The sequence below is a fragment of the Poecilia reticulata genome, chromosome 16 (assembly GCF_904066995.2).
Source record: "Poecilia reticulata chromosome 16, P_reticulata-male-v2, whole genome shotgun sequence".
NCBI lineage: Eukaryota > Metazoa > Chordata > Actinopteri > Cyprinodontiformes > Poeciliidae > Poecilia > Poecilia reticulata.
Window position 1 is genome coordinate 11,342,029 of NC_088845.1, and position 18,269 is coordinate 11,360,297.

Sequence of the window (18,269 nt, forward strand, 5' to 3'; positions counted from 1 at the left end):
AAAAATAACTGAAGATACATTTTCTTCAATGTTTCTTTTCTATTTGATTGCATCTTAACATGAATGGACCTGTAACACTTCCACAGGCACATTGCTGATAGCAGTCCATTACCCATATACGATGAGGTGTGCTAAAGATCACAGCAGAACTTACTGGGAACTTCATAGATACGCCTTAATAGGAATTCGACTGTGGAGTCGACTGTGGACATCCGGTGATCATTAAAGGATGGACATGGTCAGCATCAATACTCAGGTAGGCTGAGTATTGATGCTGTTTAAAGGCTGTGGCATTTAACCAACTCTATTGGGACATAGGAGCCCAAAATGTGCCAAGTAAAAATCTCCTTTTTCTATGCTTGATGTATTGAAACAAGTCAGACTTATGTTTTTATGTCAAAATCTGACCCATCTGAATACATACCAGTAGATTAAAGGGGGGTATTATGTAAAATTTACTTTTTTAGCTTTGTATTGTATTGTAATGTTGTTCCCTCATCAAAAAATACCTGGAGTGTTACTTTGATTCTTTGATGCATGTTTGATAAACCTCGACTCTGACAATCAGTCATTTTGAGCCATCACTCAAGACTGCCCTACATGTTTTTCTTTCTTTTTTTTCTCCAACTCTCCCTCCATACTGGGAAGCATTCTAGTTCACACACATCACTGCAGACACCCAATTTCATTGGACAGTCACATTTAGAAGAAGCTTGTAAATCCAAACGTAGTTTAACCAAAACTACAGTATTCCTACCTAAATAGGACCTGACACTTCTGTCAACAGGCAGTTGTTGTTTTCACTGTGACATGCAAAATTATTAATAAGGCCATACGTAGACAGAGGTGAGTGTTTTCTAATTAAATCCATATATTTCTGCTGGAGGTAAGTTGCTTCAGTGTAAAAGGAGCAATATCAAGGTACATCTGTTTGACTAATTCTGAAACTCCTGATGTTTGAGAACTTCCTCAGTTTCATTGCACACATTAAGAAATCAATTTCCTGTAAGCAATTTCCTGTTTTAGTTTTTTAAGATTCTCGCTGACGTGAATTTAAATTTTTTGACCTCAATCACGCAAGCCTTTGAAACTTTCCTCCTTTGGTTTGTATTTCCTTTGTACCCATCTTGTCTGACGATTGCTGCTCGCACATTTAAAGGTATTTAACATACTTTCTCTTTGTGAAATAAATGTATTTTGCAGGTCAGTATTAGTCACACCAATGGATATGAAAAACAAGTTCATTTATTTAAGTACTACTCACTAAGTGAAACAGATTTTATAAATTAATTTCAGACTGTTTTCAAACCGTCGTTTCTGTTCCACTTACACCTAATGAGATGCCATTTAAGATGAGAATAAAGCATCAATGAAAAAAACATTTTTAAGCAGAATGAAAAGCATGTTTAATGCCAGATTAAAGGTTATTTTCAAGAAGGGCTTTTAATTTGACAAATGAATTCCATCGGAAGGCAAATCCTAATTTATTGACCATGACTGTTCATTAGCGTCTTGCTGAAATATAAGTTTTAATGATTAAATTTCCATTGTATCAATGTTAGATTTGAAATGTTCTGCTTTAGCGTAATTCTTAAGGTTTATCAGTCCTACAGTTTCTTTTTGTGTGAGGTTCATTCATTTTACTTTCTCTCACTGCTGATATGCCAGATTTTTGTTTTCCTGGGGGGAAAAAAATCCACTTTGAAGGAAATGTGTCAGCCAGTGGACTCTGTATCAAAACCCTGTTGTTTTCTGGTTGCCAGTGTCCAGTAGCACAGCTGCATATCTCGTCCAGACAGACGCGCAAGGAGACTGGCAACACTCACTCGCTGAATTGGAAACACTGCAAAGTCAATTCTGGTAAATCTCTGAATTTGTTTCAATATTAGATTACAGATAAACTAGTCCAGCCTTTTTTTTATTTTTTTTTTTTTTTTAACTCGGTAGGAATTGAAATAGCTTTATTCTCTTCTGTTTTTTATAGAAAGACTTTGCTAAATACCACCAAAGATAAGATTGGATTTAACATAGTATTTTACTGAATGTTTTTGTATTTTATTTTTAAAATTAGTTATAAGGGAACCATTTTTGTAATGTCTGGGCAGATTCTAGCAAAGTAAACACAATTCTGCTCGAATCAAACTTTATTGCTTACTCAGGTTATTTTGATTATTTTGTAAAGTTTGGTATAAATCCTTATGGAAGGCAATTATTAGACTAAAACAGAATAATGTAACATTGATATTATTATTGCAATGCTTTTATACAAACATCTGTATTAATGATGCTTCAAATGTATGTAACCAGTCCTTACTTTTGTTTCAGTTACTTGGAAATTAATAAAAAGTAAAGATTAATCGTTTAATTTAATTCTTTTCTGTCCACTACTTCATTCTAGGTTCAATAACGTGAACAAAATCAATGATGTTCATTGTAAAACTTTTGTTCATATATTTTTCATTTCGAGGTAAGATTTTTCATGTTATATGTTTTTAATAAGAATCTGCTTGCGGTTGTTGAACGTATGTTGATGGACTCGTTGTTTTTCCTCAGGCATCTTTTGCCAGCAGTGGTCAGTCTTCATGCCTCAGACTGTAGAGGGGCTCAGTGGATCCTGTGTGATCATCCCCTGCACTTTCAGCTTGCCGTCTGAATGGGATCAACACCTGGACCACTCGTGTAAAGCCGTATGGAAGAGAGGCAGATGGAGCCAAACGCAGGTGTTTGATTCCAGCCTGACTGGAGCGAGTGCGAGCTTAAACCTCCTACAAGGAAACCTGACCGGGATTCTGCGTAACAAAGACTGCACCACCGTCTTCAACAACCTGCCGTCTGACCATTATGACAACTATTACTTCAGATTGCAGTGTGAAAACTCACTGAAGTTTAACTTTAGAACAAGTGTTCGCATCACCACTAAAGGTCTGTTTAGTTTAACCATGAAAAGCTTTTTTTTTCTTCTTTTTTTTGTTTATGACCCACAGCCTTTCCTTATTGTTTTACTTTTCAGATCCACTCCCCCAGCCGACCATAACTCCCTCCAGGCTGGAAGTTGAAGAAGGCACTGCAGTTTCCTTGAGTTGTTCAGCTGTTGTCCCCTGTCCTACTCTTTCTCCACTTGTGACATGGACACCCAGTTTAGGGGACATCGAGGAGAACATGGAAGCAAAATCTTTAAACTCTGTTATGAACTTTAATGTTTCTTACCTCCACCATGGACAGAAGGTTTCCTGCAGTGCTGCCTACAACAGACAAGCTGGGTACAGTGACCTTGTTTATGAAAGAAGTTTGACTATACAGGTTTTTTGTGAGTATGTTTCTGGTTTTTACTGCAGTTTTATCAGCTTATAAGTCTGAAGTCATATACAAAAAGTGACATTGCAGAGTTAGAAAAGTTAGAAAAGTTGCTTTTTTTCAGCAAAAAAAAAAAAAAAAAGCATTTGAAAGACCTGTCAAATCACAAGAGCTGTGATTTGACAGGTCTTTCAAATGCTTTTTGAAGCAGCTCTTGTCAAATCACAAGAGCTGTGATTTGACAGGTCTTTCAAATGCTTTTTTTTTTTTTTTTTTTACTGGAAAATGAACTTAAGATTTTTAAGCAACTTTTCTAACTCTGCAATGAGTTCACTAACTATCCATTTGTGAACAGTTTTATTTTTCTTTAATTCAAAATATAGCCTAGAGTGCATTGGGTCTATAAAAGTAGGAATAATAACCCAGTCTAGGAACTATTTTGTTATTCTTTTACATATATAATAATCAGGTTTTACAATCAATTCGAGCAGTTTTTTTGTCTGCAGCTTTGGAGATTAGAGTGACACATTTTACACCTAAAAATGTTCATATTTTGTGCTTTTTGGAAAAGGATTACAGTTTGAAAAAACACAACTAAAAATAATATGCTGAAAGTTTTAATTTAAAATGTCTTTCATTATCTAGTTTGCAGTTTTATCTAAATAGAAGATACTGACAGTCGTGCTTTTTTTGATGACGTTGATATTGCTTTCTCCTCTAGGGGCCACAAAGTCTCCCGTCAGTGGAACCTGAAGAAGTTTTTTGTTGCTTGTTTGCATGTCAAGTTAATGTGTGTGTGCGTGCGTGTGTGTGTGTGTGTGGCTGTGTACGCACGGTACCATAAGGAAATATTGCTGATGTTGCTGAAGTTGATACCTGATGGTCTTGATTAAAAAGCTGCTTCTGTGTGATTAATAGATGACAAATTTATTGGGTCATCTCTAGTTTCAAATCTTGGATATTAAAAGTGATCAGAAATCAGTGAAGTTTTTCATGAAAAAGATTCTTTAAAATACATTTTGAGATTTTTGACACATTTGCTTCAGCTTTGAAAACAAAAAGGAGATTTTTAATAGTTTGCTGGTATAGGGATGTAAAAAGAGGAATAGTTACCATTATCAAAAACACCATATAATCACCATGGTAGTGTACTAGATGGTACTGTTTGCAAATCCTTTTCTGCACTGGCTCACTGGTTCAGGTTTTGTATTTCCTGTTTCTCACTTCCTTCCAGACCCTCCACACAACACATCAGTCAGTGATTCTGGTCCAGTATTGGAGGGCAGCTTGGTGATTTTGACCTGCAGCACCAACGCAAATCCAGAGGTGAACAACTACACCTGGTACAAAGTTGATGGCGAGCAAGTGGAAGCAGTTGGATTTACAAACCAACTTTCCACCACAGCTACAGAAGTTGACCGGCAGTTTTTCTGTCAAGCCGATAACGGATATGGAAGCCAGAACTCTTCCATCGCTTCTATAGATGTGCAGTGTAAGTCAGAGTAAAACACATGCAGACACAGCGTAGTATTTCCACAACCTAAGACATAAACTGACTGATACTTGTTTGTATTTGCAGTTTCTCCTAAGGACACAACAGTTCTTGTTGAACCAGCCGGTCCAGTCATAGAGGGCAGCTCTGTGTCTCTGCTTTGCAGAAGCCGTTCAAACCCTGCAGTGACTAATTACACCTGGTACAGAGACGGTGAAGTGGATCAGGAGACCGGACCGCTCTTGGTTTTAGACAATATCGATCCCAGCCATAGCGGTGGCTATCGCTGCTCTGCAAAAAATGATCTGGGAGAAGAAGCTTCAGCAAAGACTCAGCTGGATGTTCAGTGTGAGTTTATGCAACTAAGAAAAAATGTTGAGTTACAGTCCTAACAAAAAACAGAGCCGTACATTGTGTGGATTATGGCTCTACTGTATGTCCAGCTGTGATAACCCAAACATGAAGCAGAGCCAAGACTAGTTCACAATAAAAGTCTGGACCATGGACAGTGACACATTGTCATGTTGCGTGACGACCTCAGAACCCTCACTGTGTCTGACTGACTCTGCTGTGCACATGTGCAAGTGTATGTGGAAACGTTTTGTTTAGTCGGTCCCCTAATTAGGATGTTTTTCCTTTTCCTTTCTTCGTCTTACCAAAGCATGGAGTGTAATAGTTTAATTTTATGTAAGAAACGCATAAAATACCAAATTATTTAACCTCATTTGCAGGGAAAAATGCTGGAAAAGTATTTGGTGTATTTGTAAGTCATTCTTATATGTACTTCTATGTACTTTTTTCAATTAGAAAGAAGGAATTATTAAGTAAAAGCTTTAGAAAGTGATTTGCAACCACTAAGGCCAACTCAATTCAATTTATTAGATTGAATGTAGATTCAATCTAATAAATGTAGAATGAATGTACATTTCCCATAAGAAAGCAATGCAGTACCATCAAAATAAAATCAACTGATTTCTTTCAGATTCCCCTAAAAACACCACGGTGTCTGCCAACCCGTCTGGTCCGGTTCCTGACGGCGGCTCTGTGACTCTGACCTGCTCCAGCGTCGCCAACCCAGCAGTAGCTAACGTTACCTGGTTCCAAGCTGCTGGAAGAGAAAAGGAGGTTGTCGGATTAGAGCGGGATTTCACCTTCAATGTGACCAAACTCTCAGAAGATCTATATTACTGTGAAGCACAAAATATTCATGGATCTCAATACTCAGAACTTGTCACTGTTGATGTCCTATGTAAGGTTGAAATCCATAAAATATTTCTCATTTTCTCCTGATTTTTCTCCAGCAAATCATATCTTCTGATCTTTGTTTTCAGATTCTCCAGAGATCCTTCCGACTTCCCGCTGCGTTAGAATATTATCCCGGTTCAGATGCTCCTGCGACAGTGAGGGTAACCCGCCTCCTTCCCTGGTTTGGGAACTGGCGGGAGAACCTGTCAATCACTCAGCTGACATCCCAGTACGGGAGATAATCATGGGACATGCGACCACGAGGAGTGTCGTCACTCTGAACCGTCCTAATGAAGACACGCCCACTTTAGTGTGCATCAGCAGGAATTCGCTGGGCTCAGACAGTCTGGCTTATAATGTTTCCTCCAGTGAAACTCAGCTGGGTGGGATACTTCAAAATGCTGCATTTATTTCTTTGATGTGTCATTTATCTGATTTATTTGTCATCTAACATGGTGTGTTTTGGATTTTCAGGCGTCGACGTTGTGTCTCTGCTAATCGGATCAGCAGCTGGAGCACTAGGGATGACGGTGATTTGCATCCCACTGCTGATCTTTTTTTGCAGGTACAAAAATAAATAATTCAGCTAGCACTCGTTAAAGGATTCAAATTAACAGAACTATCAAAACAGTGAGGGACGTGTTCATTTAAAGACTATTGACACAAATATGGCAATTTTTTTTACCCATTTCTACCCATTTGTTTGTTTTGTGCTATTCTTATTACCCTGCTAGTTTCTTTTCTACACATATGAAATAAAGTATTTAATTTCCAAGAAATGAATGATAGAGAAATGTGACAGCAGCTTTAGCATTATTGACCTGAGATACGACCAACTTTGTAGCCGCATGTAATTGTCTGAGAATGTTTTCTATGAAAGTTGTTTTTCTTTCTGACCAAAAGGGGCAACAGGTCTAAAATTGACACATATGTCGATACATTTTTGTCAAGTACATCCAGATCATGCAAGCTTCAAAACACAAAAATAAAGTTTGCGCATGCTTTATGCATGCTGAGTCAGTTTAAATACATTTCTTCTTATTCCTCCCATAATCAGGATTTTATTTTGTCATAGGAGAAGAAAAGACAGCTTTTCACTCAACAAGGAGAAAACAGAAGAATGTTTAGTCACCAAGGTGGTGAGTCTTAAGTTTTAGCAGAATCACGACTTACAAATATGCATTAGGTTACATGTAAAACCAGAAGGCATCCATGCATAAACTAACTCTGTGATGCAACAGAACATTTTATTGAGACTCTTCATACTCCCAGACTTCCTTAAATAAATGGAAGTGATTTCAGTTCCATTTATCGTACTCTGGTCTTTTTGTAGGTCGATTCTTCCCCAGAAGACAAGGCTGCAGTGAAAGAGGTTGAAGGAGACACGGAAGAGCACCTTAACTATGTCAATGTGGATTTTGCTAAACTGCAGGCCGGATCAGAAGGTGAGCTTGGAGACGGTGCTGTCAGAGGACTGGAGTCAAAGACAGCTGAGTATGCCGAGATCCGCATCCAGAGCAGAGAAAGTGATGGAGCAGATACAAAACGGCAAGGACATTTCTCAGACACTTCCTTGGGACAAGGGAAAGGGGATAATGATCTTAGAGAGGAGTTCGGTGAGACGCTCACTGCTTAATTTTAAGTAGATTTGTAGCAGAGAACGAGATCCTGGACTTTAGTTTTAGTTCAACATGATTCTGAATGAGTTTATTCTGAATATTTAACCTTACAATGATGTTAGAAAACTGTAACGACGATGACTAACAATAATAAGTCATATTTGTAAAGCAACTGTTTGCTTAACGCTTTGTTTTTACTAATAACTAATCATTTTGTCTTTTTATTAAAACTCCTGTCCGAAATAAAAGCAACGTAAAGAGATCTGATAAACATTTTTCATAACTTTGTTTGTGTTTTTTAATAAATTTACACATGCGGCTAAATAAAATGCTATTTACAGTGTGAAAACATAAACATACAGTATTTCTTCAGTTTTCATACATCAGACACAAACCTCATCATTGTAAATATAGCATAGCTTTAAAACATAAATAACAATGTCATTCTTTAGCTTCTTGTATACAGAATTAAATTTTTGTTAAAGCTCAACCTTTTCTTATATTGTGAAAAAGTATTTGCCACTTTACATATTTGTTCCATTTTTTATTTTATTTAATTTTTTTTTTGTTCTCCATATGCTGAAGCGTCGAAGCAGGCCACGACTTTTACACTGTCACTGCTAGTTTTGCCTGTTGGTTTTATGTTCATTTTTTGAAATGCTGTGTTACTATTAAGTTACTTTGATGGAGCCAAATCCTTGCATACGACTTTGTAACTCTTTGCAGACAGATGTCAGGGACTGCTTCTTGAGTTGCTTCGGGTAGAGGCTACTTTTTTAATATTTTAAATACATTCATATAGTCAGTAATATTCTATTAAAAATATTTTCAATCTACAGGTCACATCTTAAGACCTTGGTATGTGCATTTACAGTTCATTCACGGTTGAAAAATGTGGTTTCCTGTTTTCACGTAGGGTAAGCTCGGTTTTGATAAAAAAAATAAGTCGAATCATAATTTGACTTATTCTTTTATCTATTTACTTAGTTTTTTTTTCTTCAGTAACCTTAAATCTGTGTGACAACAAAGCAGGAACAGAAAAACTTAGAAGAGGGGCTTTTTCTGACACTATACAATTTAATTATAAATGGAACACTTTTCACTTCCTTATCTCTTCTAGTACTTTGTCATTGCACACAAATTGAATCATATTTGCATATCCTTTTAAAAATATGATGGTTTACAGCTTCCTGTAAACCAGCTTCCTGTTTTGATCTTAAAGAGTGTGTTGAATCACAGTTTGACGTCAGAGTACTGAGTCTCATCCTCAGAGGTGCTGGAGTCTGATGAGTCTGATGAGTCTGTCTGGCCGGAAGGTTTTGGAATAATGTCCACCTGAGCATAGTTGACCTCATCTTCATCGCTGGTCTCTGAGTCATCGTCGAAATTATATGGAATTTTAATTGGTGATACCATGTTGATGTTCTCATAGTCCTCCAGTTTTTCCTGTGCATGTTAAAGCAAAGGCAGGAACGTTTTATAACTGAACAGTAGTTGGGTTTCATGATCTTCACATGTTAAGAGGTTGCTGACCTGTTTGCATGGGTTTGGCTTAGACACTTGTGAATAGACAGACTCTACTTCTTCTTTCCTGCAAAAATCCCCACATCATTACAAATTTGTATATTTGTATATGTATTTATAAAAAATGAAAACTAAAAAGCACTTTTGCTCACTTCTTTATCGGAAAGTGTAGAGAAGCGTAGTTGAGAGTGTCATCCTTCGTACATGTCTGTTGGCTTCCTCCAGGCCTTTGTGCAGATGGAGCCTGAACAGATGCAGACAGGAGGCAGCGGTGACTGCAGCGGAAACTGAATGAGTTCATTCATACAGTTAAACAGAGGCCGTAAGTTGGATCTTTATTCTGCGCTGAAGGTTACTGAATAATTTCTGTTTTTCCAAATACTACTGACCAGACACGCAGTGAGGACACAGCTACAGGGCACAAGCAGCAGCTTGACTGGCGTCATACGCTTGGATATAATGCAGATCTGCTAAGGTCCTTCACGCAGATTAAGACTTGTTTTAAAATAAAAGTAGGGCTAAAAAACCAAACAAACTCTAACACTGGATTTGCCAGCAATAGAAATCTTCTGTTTATTTTCCTTCACCGATGTTTGTGGTGTAAATCTACATTTTTCTGATCTTCCCACTTTGAAGAGGTAGTTTTTAGAAATGTGTGATCCTGCCACATAAAAAGAAGTTATTACTTCGTATTTGTTGGAGCTAAAAATGTGATTTATTTGAAATTAGTTTTATCTAGTTATTCATTGAAAATATTTTAGTTCTCTGCTAGAAGTTAACTTGACTCACTTGTTTTCCATATGGCACATTGACTTTAGAATAAACGACGTTAACATGATGGGAAGTAGACCTGCAGAACAAGAATAAAGAAAAAAAAATATGTTGGCTGACTGTTTATTTTACTTGAAGACACTTGTTGTTCCATCTGTGATCGTGAACAGATTCTTTTCTCAAAGAGCAGAAACAGCTGTGTCTCTCTGTAAAACACAACGTCTCTTGTTCTGTGTGGAGACGGCGTGAGGCGGCTCACTTACGTGACGTCTGGACGAGGCTGCTGATGCTGAGCCTTTGGACGGCAGTGTTGCTGTGGCAATAAGTCATCTCTGCTTCTAGAGGTATCTGTTAAGATATTCTCACTTCTTGCATTTCTCCTCTCAGGCCTTTTGCACAAGCTACAGAAACCCTGAAAAGACGATAGAAGTGTCTTTTTTAGAAGTGGGGGATTTTGCCACTACTTCTACATCTGACCACAAATAGATGCCTGTAGCTATTGTTTTCTTCAGTGAATATAAAGTGTTAGTTTCTGGGCCAGAATGGTTTGGAAAGCTCTTAGCTTTAAGGAAAAATACGGTAATCATTTTTTGTGTCTGATGAACTGCAGCACTAAGCACAGGCAGATCCTGTGGCATCAATGAAGGCAAATATATCAAATATAAACAACGCTTTCTTTTCATTGTTAGTCTGAGATATCTGCTGGGTGTTTATCATTTTGATATTCACCAGCAGAACATCCGCATCAGACTCTGTTAATACATGCACACAAACATAGAATACAAGTGTTTCTGTACAGCTTAAAATATTTCAGCAGAAATATAAAAATACCTGAATTCTCAGCAATAAATTATAGCAGGACCATCTATTTGTTGTCCTTTGTCGATTTGCTTTATTCATCCTGTGCCTGAAAACAAAGTTAAATTCAAATATTCTTACTACTTGTATAGGTTTTAATAAAAAAAATGCACTTTGAAGTCATTTTGTTTTTACCTGTACAAGAAAATTAGGCCTATGATGAGCAAGATCAAAAAAAGCCAGCCAACAGCCTTCATAATCTTCATAAATGTGTCTGTGGTTGCAAGAGACAGAGCATTAGCTTCAAACAGATTTCAGATGAATGAAAATGATTTCCGTAGTTTTGTACTGTTTTAAATCAAAGAGCAATGAGGACAAAGGATTGTACCCTCCAAATTTGACTTACCATCAAACAGGCTGACTGAGTCCGACTTGATCTGACCCATCTCATTTCTGGCAGTGCAGTAGTACTCCCCTGCTTGATGGGAGTACACCGTGAAGTTCTGATGGCCGGAAACACGTGCGTTATCTGTCTTATTGTACCAGATATAATTAGCAGGAGGATAGGAGTGGCTGCTGCAGCTAAGTGTCACAGAACTTCGTCCCCCCGGGTGCTGTTGTTCCTCTCCTTTAGTGATTGTCGTCCATTTTGGTGCATCTAAGCAGCAAGATTTAATAAGAAAACCACAGGTTTTTTTAGCTTAAGAAAATTAATAAATGGGGCTAAAAGGATGAAGGAGGGATACAATCAAGGAGCAATTGTCCATTGTGTTTCATCTCCCATTTGCATTTAAAATATACACTAGAGTTTTGTTTTATACTCACACTTTATGTTAATCTTCACTTGTGATTTCCCACTTCCAATCACATTTTGGACTTCACAGATGTAAAGCCCACTGTCAGAGGGCTTGGAAGAATGTACAGTGAAGGTCTTCTCGGTGCTTACAGTAATGTCCTTGTCATTGTTCCTTCTTGTCCACTTGAACTGAGTTATCGGTGGGTTGGAGTGGGCATTGCAGGTTAATGAGAATGACTCATTTTCTTTCACATTTTCTCCAGGATTAGGTTCTACTCTCACATCTTTGGGAGCATCTGAATGTGGGTCAGAAACGGAAAAGATGAGAGGGTCAAGTACACTTAGATCTTTACATATGAGAACACAAATCTCTCTTCTAAAAACTACAAACTCATTGAAACCAACCTGCCAAACTACGTTTAGAAACATTTTGCAAAAAACTTGGAAATCTGTATTTTCATGTGTTTCAAAAAGACAAACAAGAATAATAATAGTGTCCTTATCCATTTTCATTTTGTTAGGCAGAAGGATGAGGTTTAATAGTGCATTCAGTTCTTACAAGATTTTGACATTTTAAGTGAAAAGTTGGATAAAATGTCTGCAGATAACAAAATCCCACTAGACTAATTTGGTTGTTTCTGCCTTATAATCCAACATGTTTGCTGCATAATTAAATCAAGCACTAACTGCAAGAAAAAGACAGTCATCTGCTACAGCAATTTCTCAAAATATACTTCATGACATTTCTTATTTAAGTAGTTCTGTATGGAGCAAACATCAGTGGGCTTGGACAACTTGGCCATCTACCTTGTATGCGGTTCATTTCAACATTTCTCTTGATTATCACTACAAGTACAACCAGTGATACTTGTAATACAGTTTGAGAGTCCGGGTTCTTGAATAATGAAATGCATACATGTGTACAGTTTGAATTACCCTACTGGTTAGAAACAAGGAAAAAAAAAAGCAACATTCTTTCGCCTGAGATTCAGGAAATGCTTCTAAAGTAAACTATTAGGCTTTGATATTCAGAAAAGTGTTTATCACAATATGACTCACATTCAACCTCCAGTTTCCTCTGGTTGCTGCTGTTGCTTCCTTCGCTGTTTGATGCAATGCAGGTGTACAACCCTGCGTGGGTTGAAGTTACATTAAATGTGTGGGTGAAAGAGTTTTGTTCATTAGCAGGCTGATTAAAAAAACGTTCTGAGAATTTTCGCAACTCAAATTCTGACAAAGGGAAGCTTTCAGCAGTACAGTTGATTGTTATGAACTGGCCTTCTTTAACTTTAGGAACCATAAACAGTGAGATGTTGGTGGGAGGAACTGTGGAGACAAAGCAACAAAAAGATGATCCTGTAGTGTGGTCTGCATTAAGAGGAACATGACCTGATTTCATAAATCAAGACAATTACTTACAAAGTACTTGAATGCACTTGGGCTGACTGGACTTCCCGCTACCAACTGTGTTGCTTGCATTGCATATGTAACAGCCTTCGTCTGCTCTTTGAACTCTCCCTACTCTTAGATCCTTTTCAGTATTCAGTGGTGTCCAGTTGGTGGGGTCGGACTGTTTATAATGGTACCAGGAGAACCAGGGCTCTGGGTTTGCTTTGGTCTCGCAGGTAAATCTAAGGAAGCTGTTCACTTTCACTTTATCTTGGGCACTGGTAGAAACTTTGCTTTGTGGCTTGTCTTAAAAAAATACACAAAAAAGGGCAGATTTTCAGATGTTTAGATAGATTCACAGAACATGTTAGTGTACAATTTGAAGAGTAAAACTCACATTGAACGTTAAGGTGAAAAGGGTTTGATCTTCCTGAACCAACACTGTTTCTGGCTGTACATTCGTAAGTGCCGCTGTCTTCTGGTTTGATGCTGGAGAAAACAACTTCCTGCCCTACCCAAACATGTCCTCTATCTTTAAACCAACTAAACTGTCCAGGTTGTGGATTGCTTCTTTTCACATCACAAACAAGTTTGATCTTGTCTCCTTCTTTTATGTTGATGTCATATCTTCTGGTCAGATGTTCTAATTGGATCTGAACTGAAGGTGGATCTACAGAGAAAATAGATATTCATTGGTTTTATTTCCTTTACAACCTCTCCTTACCTAACCCCAATAAATATCAAAATTGCAAAAAATATCTATGTACTTTCTTATATCATATTTTCTTTAAAAATATAATTGTAAAATGTTTACTAGAATTAATATACAAGCTACAATTATATTTACTATACATAAAAAAAGTCATGAAAACAAATTATTTCTAAGTAAAAAAATACTCACAGAGCACAGTAATTTGTAATGTGTTAGACTGATTAGTCCCGTGGCCGTTCTGAGCCTGGCAGAAGTAAGATCCACTAGCTGATTCTTTAATTGATGTAAAATTAAGCTGACTTTGTTGGATGTGTTTGCCATTTTTAAACCAAGAGAAAGTGACATTGGGTCTTCCATTAGCAGAGCACGTGAGAGTCACATAGTCTCCTTCCTTTACTTCTTCGTGGCTTATCTTAGCAACTACGTTGTTAGGAGAATCTGTTTCAACCAAGAAATGACGAGAAGAAAAATTAGTCCACACATAGCAAAGGTTTATAGCTCACACAAATGGTAAATAGAAACCTGACTCTGAAAACTTTGAAAGTCAGAAAAGTCAGCAAATACCTATAAGTTTAGTAAATCAAGTAGATAAACACAACTTATTCAAGCTAGATGGGACAGCAGTGTACCTCCACATGATGCAATGATTTACTTGGTATAAATTGTTTATTAACCTTCCTATGGTGTTAGGGTCCCTACGGACCCGTTTTGAGTTTTAGCATGCATAAAAGTACTTAATACATTTGTTTTTTGCGTTGAAACTTTTTGACTTTGTCAGGGACTTCCATTTAAACAAAGTAAAATAATATATATTTTTTTACTAAATTATAAAGTGCTTTGGTGAAAAAAATGACTTTTGTGGTGTTCGGGTCATTTGTGACCCGGTTAAAATTTTCGATTATAAAACAATAAAAAAATGCCAAAAATTAAATCATAAAGATGCTGCCGTGTCATCAGGAAGTGACAAAAAGCCCATAATCATCCTGGACTACAACAAAAACAAAGGAGGAGTGGACAATCTGGACAAGCTGACTGCCACCTACACTTGCCAGCGAATGACCAGGAGATGGCCAATGGTTGTGTTTTACAACATCCTCAATGTGTCTGCATACAATGCATTTGTGTTGTGGACCCAAATTCACCAAGGGTGGAATTCAACCCAAAACACCAAGCGGAGAATGTTTGTTGAGGAGCTCGGGAATTCCCTTGAGCAACGGGAACGGGTGCCCCGAGAGCCAGCTGCTGCAGACTTGGTCAGACAGCTGCAGTGGTCACCAAACACGCCATCCACATCCACAGCAACAAGAAGAGCATCAGCATCACCTTCCCCCTCAGCAGCCAGCCCTGCCTCAAACACTCCATCCACAGCCACAATGCCAGTGAGACCACCTCGCTCAAAAAGAAAGAGGTGTCAGGTCTGCCCTAGCAATATGGACAGAAAAACCTACATAGTGTGCTTCACCTGCAACAAATATATCTGTAAAGAACACACTAAAAGTGTCACTTTTTGCAACACATGCATCTAAACACACACACGCACACACACACACACACAGGCATGTTCTTTGCACAGAGTATTTATAGAACAAGTACTTGATTTCTTTTGATGTGATTTTCTCAATTGGTTGTTTATTTGACCTTGCAAATCTTTGTTTTATTGTAATTTGTTATTATTTATGACTGTTCTGTTTTTCATATTGTTAAATATTGTATTAAAGTTCTATTGTGTGGGAAAAAAAGACTTGTTTTTGCCCTTTTCTTGAAGTAAATATATACGGGTCCAAAATGACCCGAAACACCATAGATGTTGCTATATTTGATAATATTAAAATTAAAATCTTTTTTTTGTTGAACATTTAAGAAATGTGTTTTAATATCTCTCAGTTACACTCAGGAAACAGAACAACTGATTATTTTGTTGCCTTCTTCTCTTAAGGTTCATTTGACCACTTTTTAGACATTGAAAACGAGGGGTATTTTGTTAAAACAAAGGCCCAGGGGGCCACAAAAAAAATATTAAAACCAATCTTTTCATGGATAAGGGAGCCCAACCAGCTAAACAAGAGTTAAGAAAAACATTGGATGATAAAAGATTGTTTTAGGGCATTTTATGGCTGATTTAATACACGGGTCCAAAATGACCCGCAAACACTACAGATGGCAGGAGAAAGCCAACACCAGAGGAAGGTTAAAAAAAAAAAATCAAGTCTCTCCAGCTTATTGAGTTGTGGTTTAAAAGGAGTTATGTGGACTTCTTGAAATACATACGGTTTAACAGCTTTCTTAAATCAGCAATCATTCAACAATGACAAAAAAGACACAACAAGAATATACTTCAGAGACTTACATTCTACAGTCAAGGTTACTTTCCAGATCAAATTCTTGTCCTTGTTTTCTGATGTTTGGCATGAAAACTCTCTCCCATCATCCGTCCAGCTGGCAGTAAAGCTAAGGTTGGTGCTTTTGGTTGTTTCATTTTTATCCATGATGTTGTGAGAACTTAACCATTTTGGTGAGGGCAGCTGCTCCAGAGTGTTAATTTGAGGGTCAGAATTGCATGAAATGGATGTAGAGCATGTGAGTGTCACGTTATTATTCGCCATCACAGCCGGTGGTTGGCTAAAAGTGATAAGGCATGGGTTTTCTGGAAATAAACATGATGCATTCATAAACAATTGAAGATAAATTGTGGCTAATAGCATTTAAGACATGATTTTTATGACATGAACACATGAATTTATTAAAATCAGTTGATGTTGGTCCTCTGTGGCTTTTTATCAAAACTCACAGAATCCTGTTGGCAGATTTAAAGCTTCAAATTTGTTGATTTCTTCTTATCTTTGTGGAAATGATCTCTAAACTTATCCTAAGAATTTTAAAGTTAAATTAATCACAAAAATCAACTTTTTTGCTGACAAAGCAAAAATGTTTGAATTTCCACTTTAAAATGTTAAACAATTTTCATAAAAAAATAAATTAAAAAAACTCACTTGGGAACAAGAGTTAGGCCAACGAAAGGTACCTTTTTTGATATATTTATCTAAAATTATTTATATTTTATTTCAAAGTTAAAATAATGTATTTAATTCATTTCACTAATTTCGGTACTTTGATCATATTACCACAATAGGATTTTCTCTGTACATCCTGAACATATTTCTGTTTTTTTGTCATTAAACTTACCCTGGACAGTTAGATTAAAATTTTCTGTTCTCCATTTGAAGGTTCCCAAAATGTATCTGAACATATATTCTCCGCTGTCTGTTTTCTTCAGATTGCAGATCAATATGTTGCACACTTCTGATGGATCCCTCTTCCCACTTGTCGGTGAGCTGAGATACTTGACTCTGTTTTTAAACTCTGGACTGACAGGACGCTCTGCTTCATTCGAGCTGAAAATGTTGGTCCCAACAAAACCCATTTCTGTTGTCCAATTTGCATCCTTCATCCAGAACCAGTAAGCTTCTGTATTTATGGAAACGGGTTGGACTGGCTTACATTTGATTTCAATACATGACCCCTCTGTTGCAGTTTGAGCAGGGCTCATCAAACTGAATTTTATATTTTGGCAATAATGAAAGTCTGCTGTGGATTGAAAAAAAAGAAAAGAAAAGGAAAGTAAGGAACTTTAATTCACAAGCAAAACTATATGGTTAGTATATAAGTGCAATGTGTAAAAAAAATAAGTGTACGTACAATTTATCAGGGTCACAAATAGCATCCACTTTACAAACAGAGCATTCATTGTCATCCTTCACCGAGTGTCTGTCTTTCTACTGTATTATGTTTCCCTCCTAGGTCCAAGGGGGTTGTGATCTTGATGTTAGAAACATTCTAAAGCATTATGAAGAAATACATTTTATTTAGAAAGATGCAATGGCTAAGGTGTTTATTTTAAATGGATAAAAAAGGTTGAAAAACATTACCTTCTGATGTGTGTAGTGGTTGTAACTATATAAATGCAATTAAAGTTAAATAGTTTTATTTTGTAGACAACAAAGAGGTGGATTTTTTTTGATAAAATGACTGTGCTGCTTGCATGTACTTCTTTTGCATGCATTTAAAGCAGAGTCGTAACACGTCAACATGAATATTAAGGGAATATGTCTCTCTACATATACTTTATATAAACATAAATGAAAAACTTTAGAATTGAAATAGAAAATTTAACACAGCATCTGTCAAAATGTCTAAATGTGAAGTACAGTTAAAAATGCTTTTAAAGCTTCTGTGAAATATTTTACTTTTTTCTCCAAGTAAAAGTTCAAATTAAAAATATTTTAAAACCTCCATCAAAATGTTTGAAAAAAAAAATTACAAACTTTTTCCACATACATACTTTGCAACTAAGCACAAGAGATTATTCAAGCTTGATTGAAAAGGGAAATAAGTAAAATAATGTTTAGACAAAAAAAAATTAAATGTTTCTTCCTACCTCAGATGGGCTACTTTATCAGGATGCAGAACGCTCTTCGTGAAATAAAAATGTTCTTAAAAAAGGAAGTTTTCACAGTTTGTCTGAATTCTTAAAGAATTTGCATACAAAATCACACAGGCAGGAGAGCACAGATACTTCACAGCACGTTTGAACAAAAGTGTATCTCTTTTTTCAGCTTGCCTGCTCTGGTG

The 18,269-nt window shown here is 36.8% G+C and overlaps 2 protein-coding genes across 4 annotated transcripts; one reads left to right on the forward strand and one right to left on the reverse strand.

Moving 5' to 3' along the window:
* Positions 1-29: 29 nt before the first annotated feature.
* On the forward strand, positions 30-8,140 carry LOC103477887 (B-cell receptor CD22-like). Of its 2 annotated transcripts, none has more exons than XM_008431223.3 (12): positions 30-1,159; positions 1,764-1,860; positions 2,399-2,467; positions 2,554-2,922; positions 3,011-3,307; positions 4,529-4,786; positions 4,874-5,134; positions 5,769-6,035; positions 6,118-6,414; positions 6,506-6,596; positions 7,107-7,170; positions 7,365-8,140. In XM_008431223.3, the coding sequence occupies exons 3-12, from the start codon at positions 2,422-2,424 to the stop codon at positions 7,665-7,667; spliced, it is 2,253 nt and encodes a 750-aa protein (XP_008429445.1). In that variant the 5' UTR covers positions 30-1,159; positions 1,764-1,860; positions 2,399-2,421; the 3' UTR covers positions 7,668-8,140. The 2 variants fall into 2 exon arrangements, with proteins under 2 accessions (XP_008429445.1, XP_008429446.1); XM_008431224.3 differs by having other exon boundaries at positions 7,107-7,167.
* Positions 8,141-8,707: 567 nt separating this feature from the next.
* LOC103477886 (B-cell receptor CD22) lies at positions 8,708-18,226 on the reverse strand. 2 transcript variants are annotated; one of them, XM_017309500.2, is made up of 18 exons: positions 18,076-18,224; positions 17,567-17,591; positions 17,337-17,474; positions 16,824-17,225; positions 15,988-16,284; positions 13,830-14,078; positions 13,326-13,598; positions 12,959-13,234; positions 12,599-12,865; positions 11,569-11,835; positions 11,150-11,401; positions 10,939-11,017; positions 10,777-10,852; positions 10,209-10,357; positions 9,964-10,024; positions 9,327-9,418; positions 9,184-9,241; positions 8,708-9,096 (listed from the first exon to the last, which is right to left on the reverse strand). In XM_017309500.2, the coding sequence occupies exons 3-18, from the start codon at positions 17,389-17,391 to the stop codon at positions 8,884-8,886; spliced, it is 3,066 nt and encodes a 1,021-aa protein (XP_017164989.2). In that variant the 5' UTR covers positions 17,392-17,474; positions 17,567-17,591; positions 18,076-18,224; the 3' UTR covers positions 8,708-8,883. The 2 variants fall into 2 exon arrangements, with proteins under 2 accessions (XP_017164989.2, XP_008429444.2); XM_008431222.3 differs by lacking the exon at positions 17,567-17,591 and having other exon boundaries at positions 18,076-18,226.
* Between the last annotated feature and the right edge of the window lie 43 nt (positions 18,227-18,269).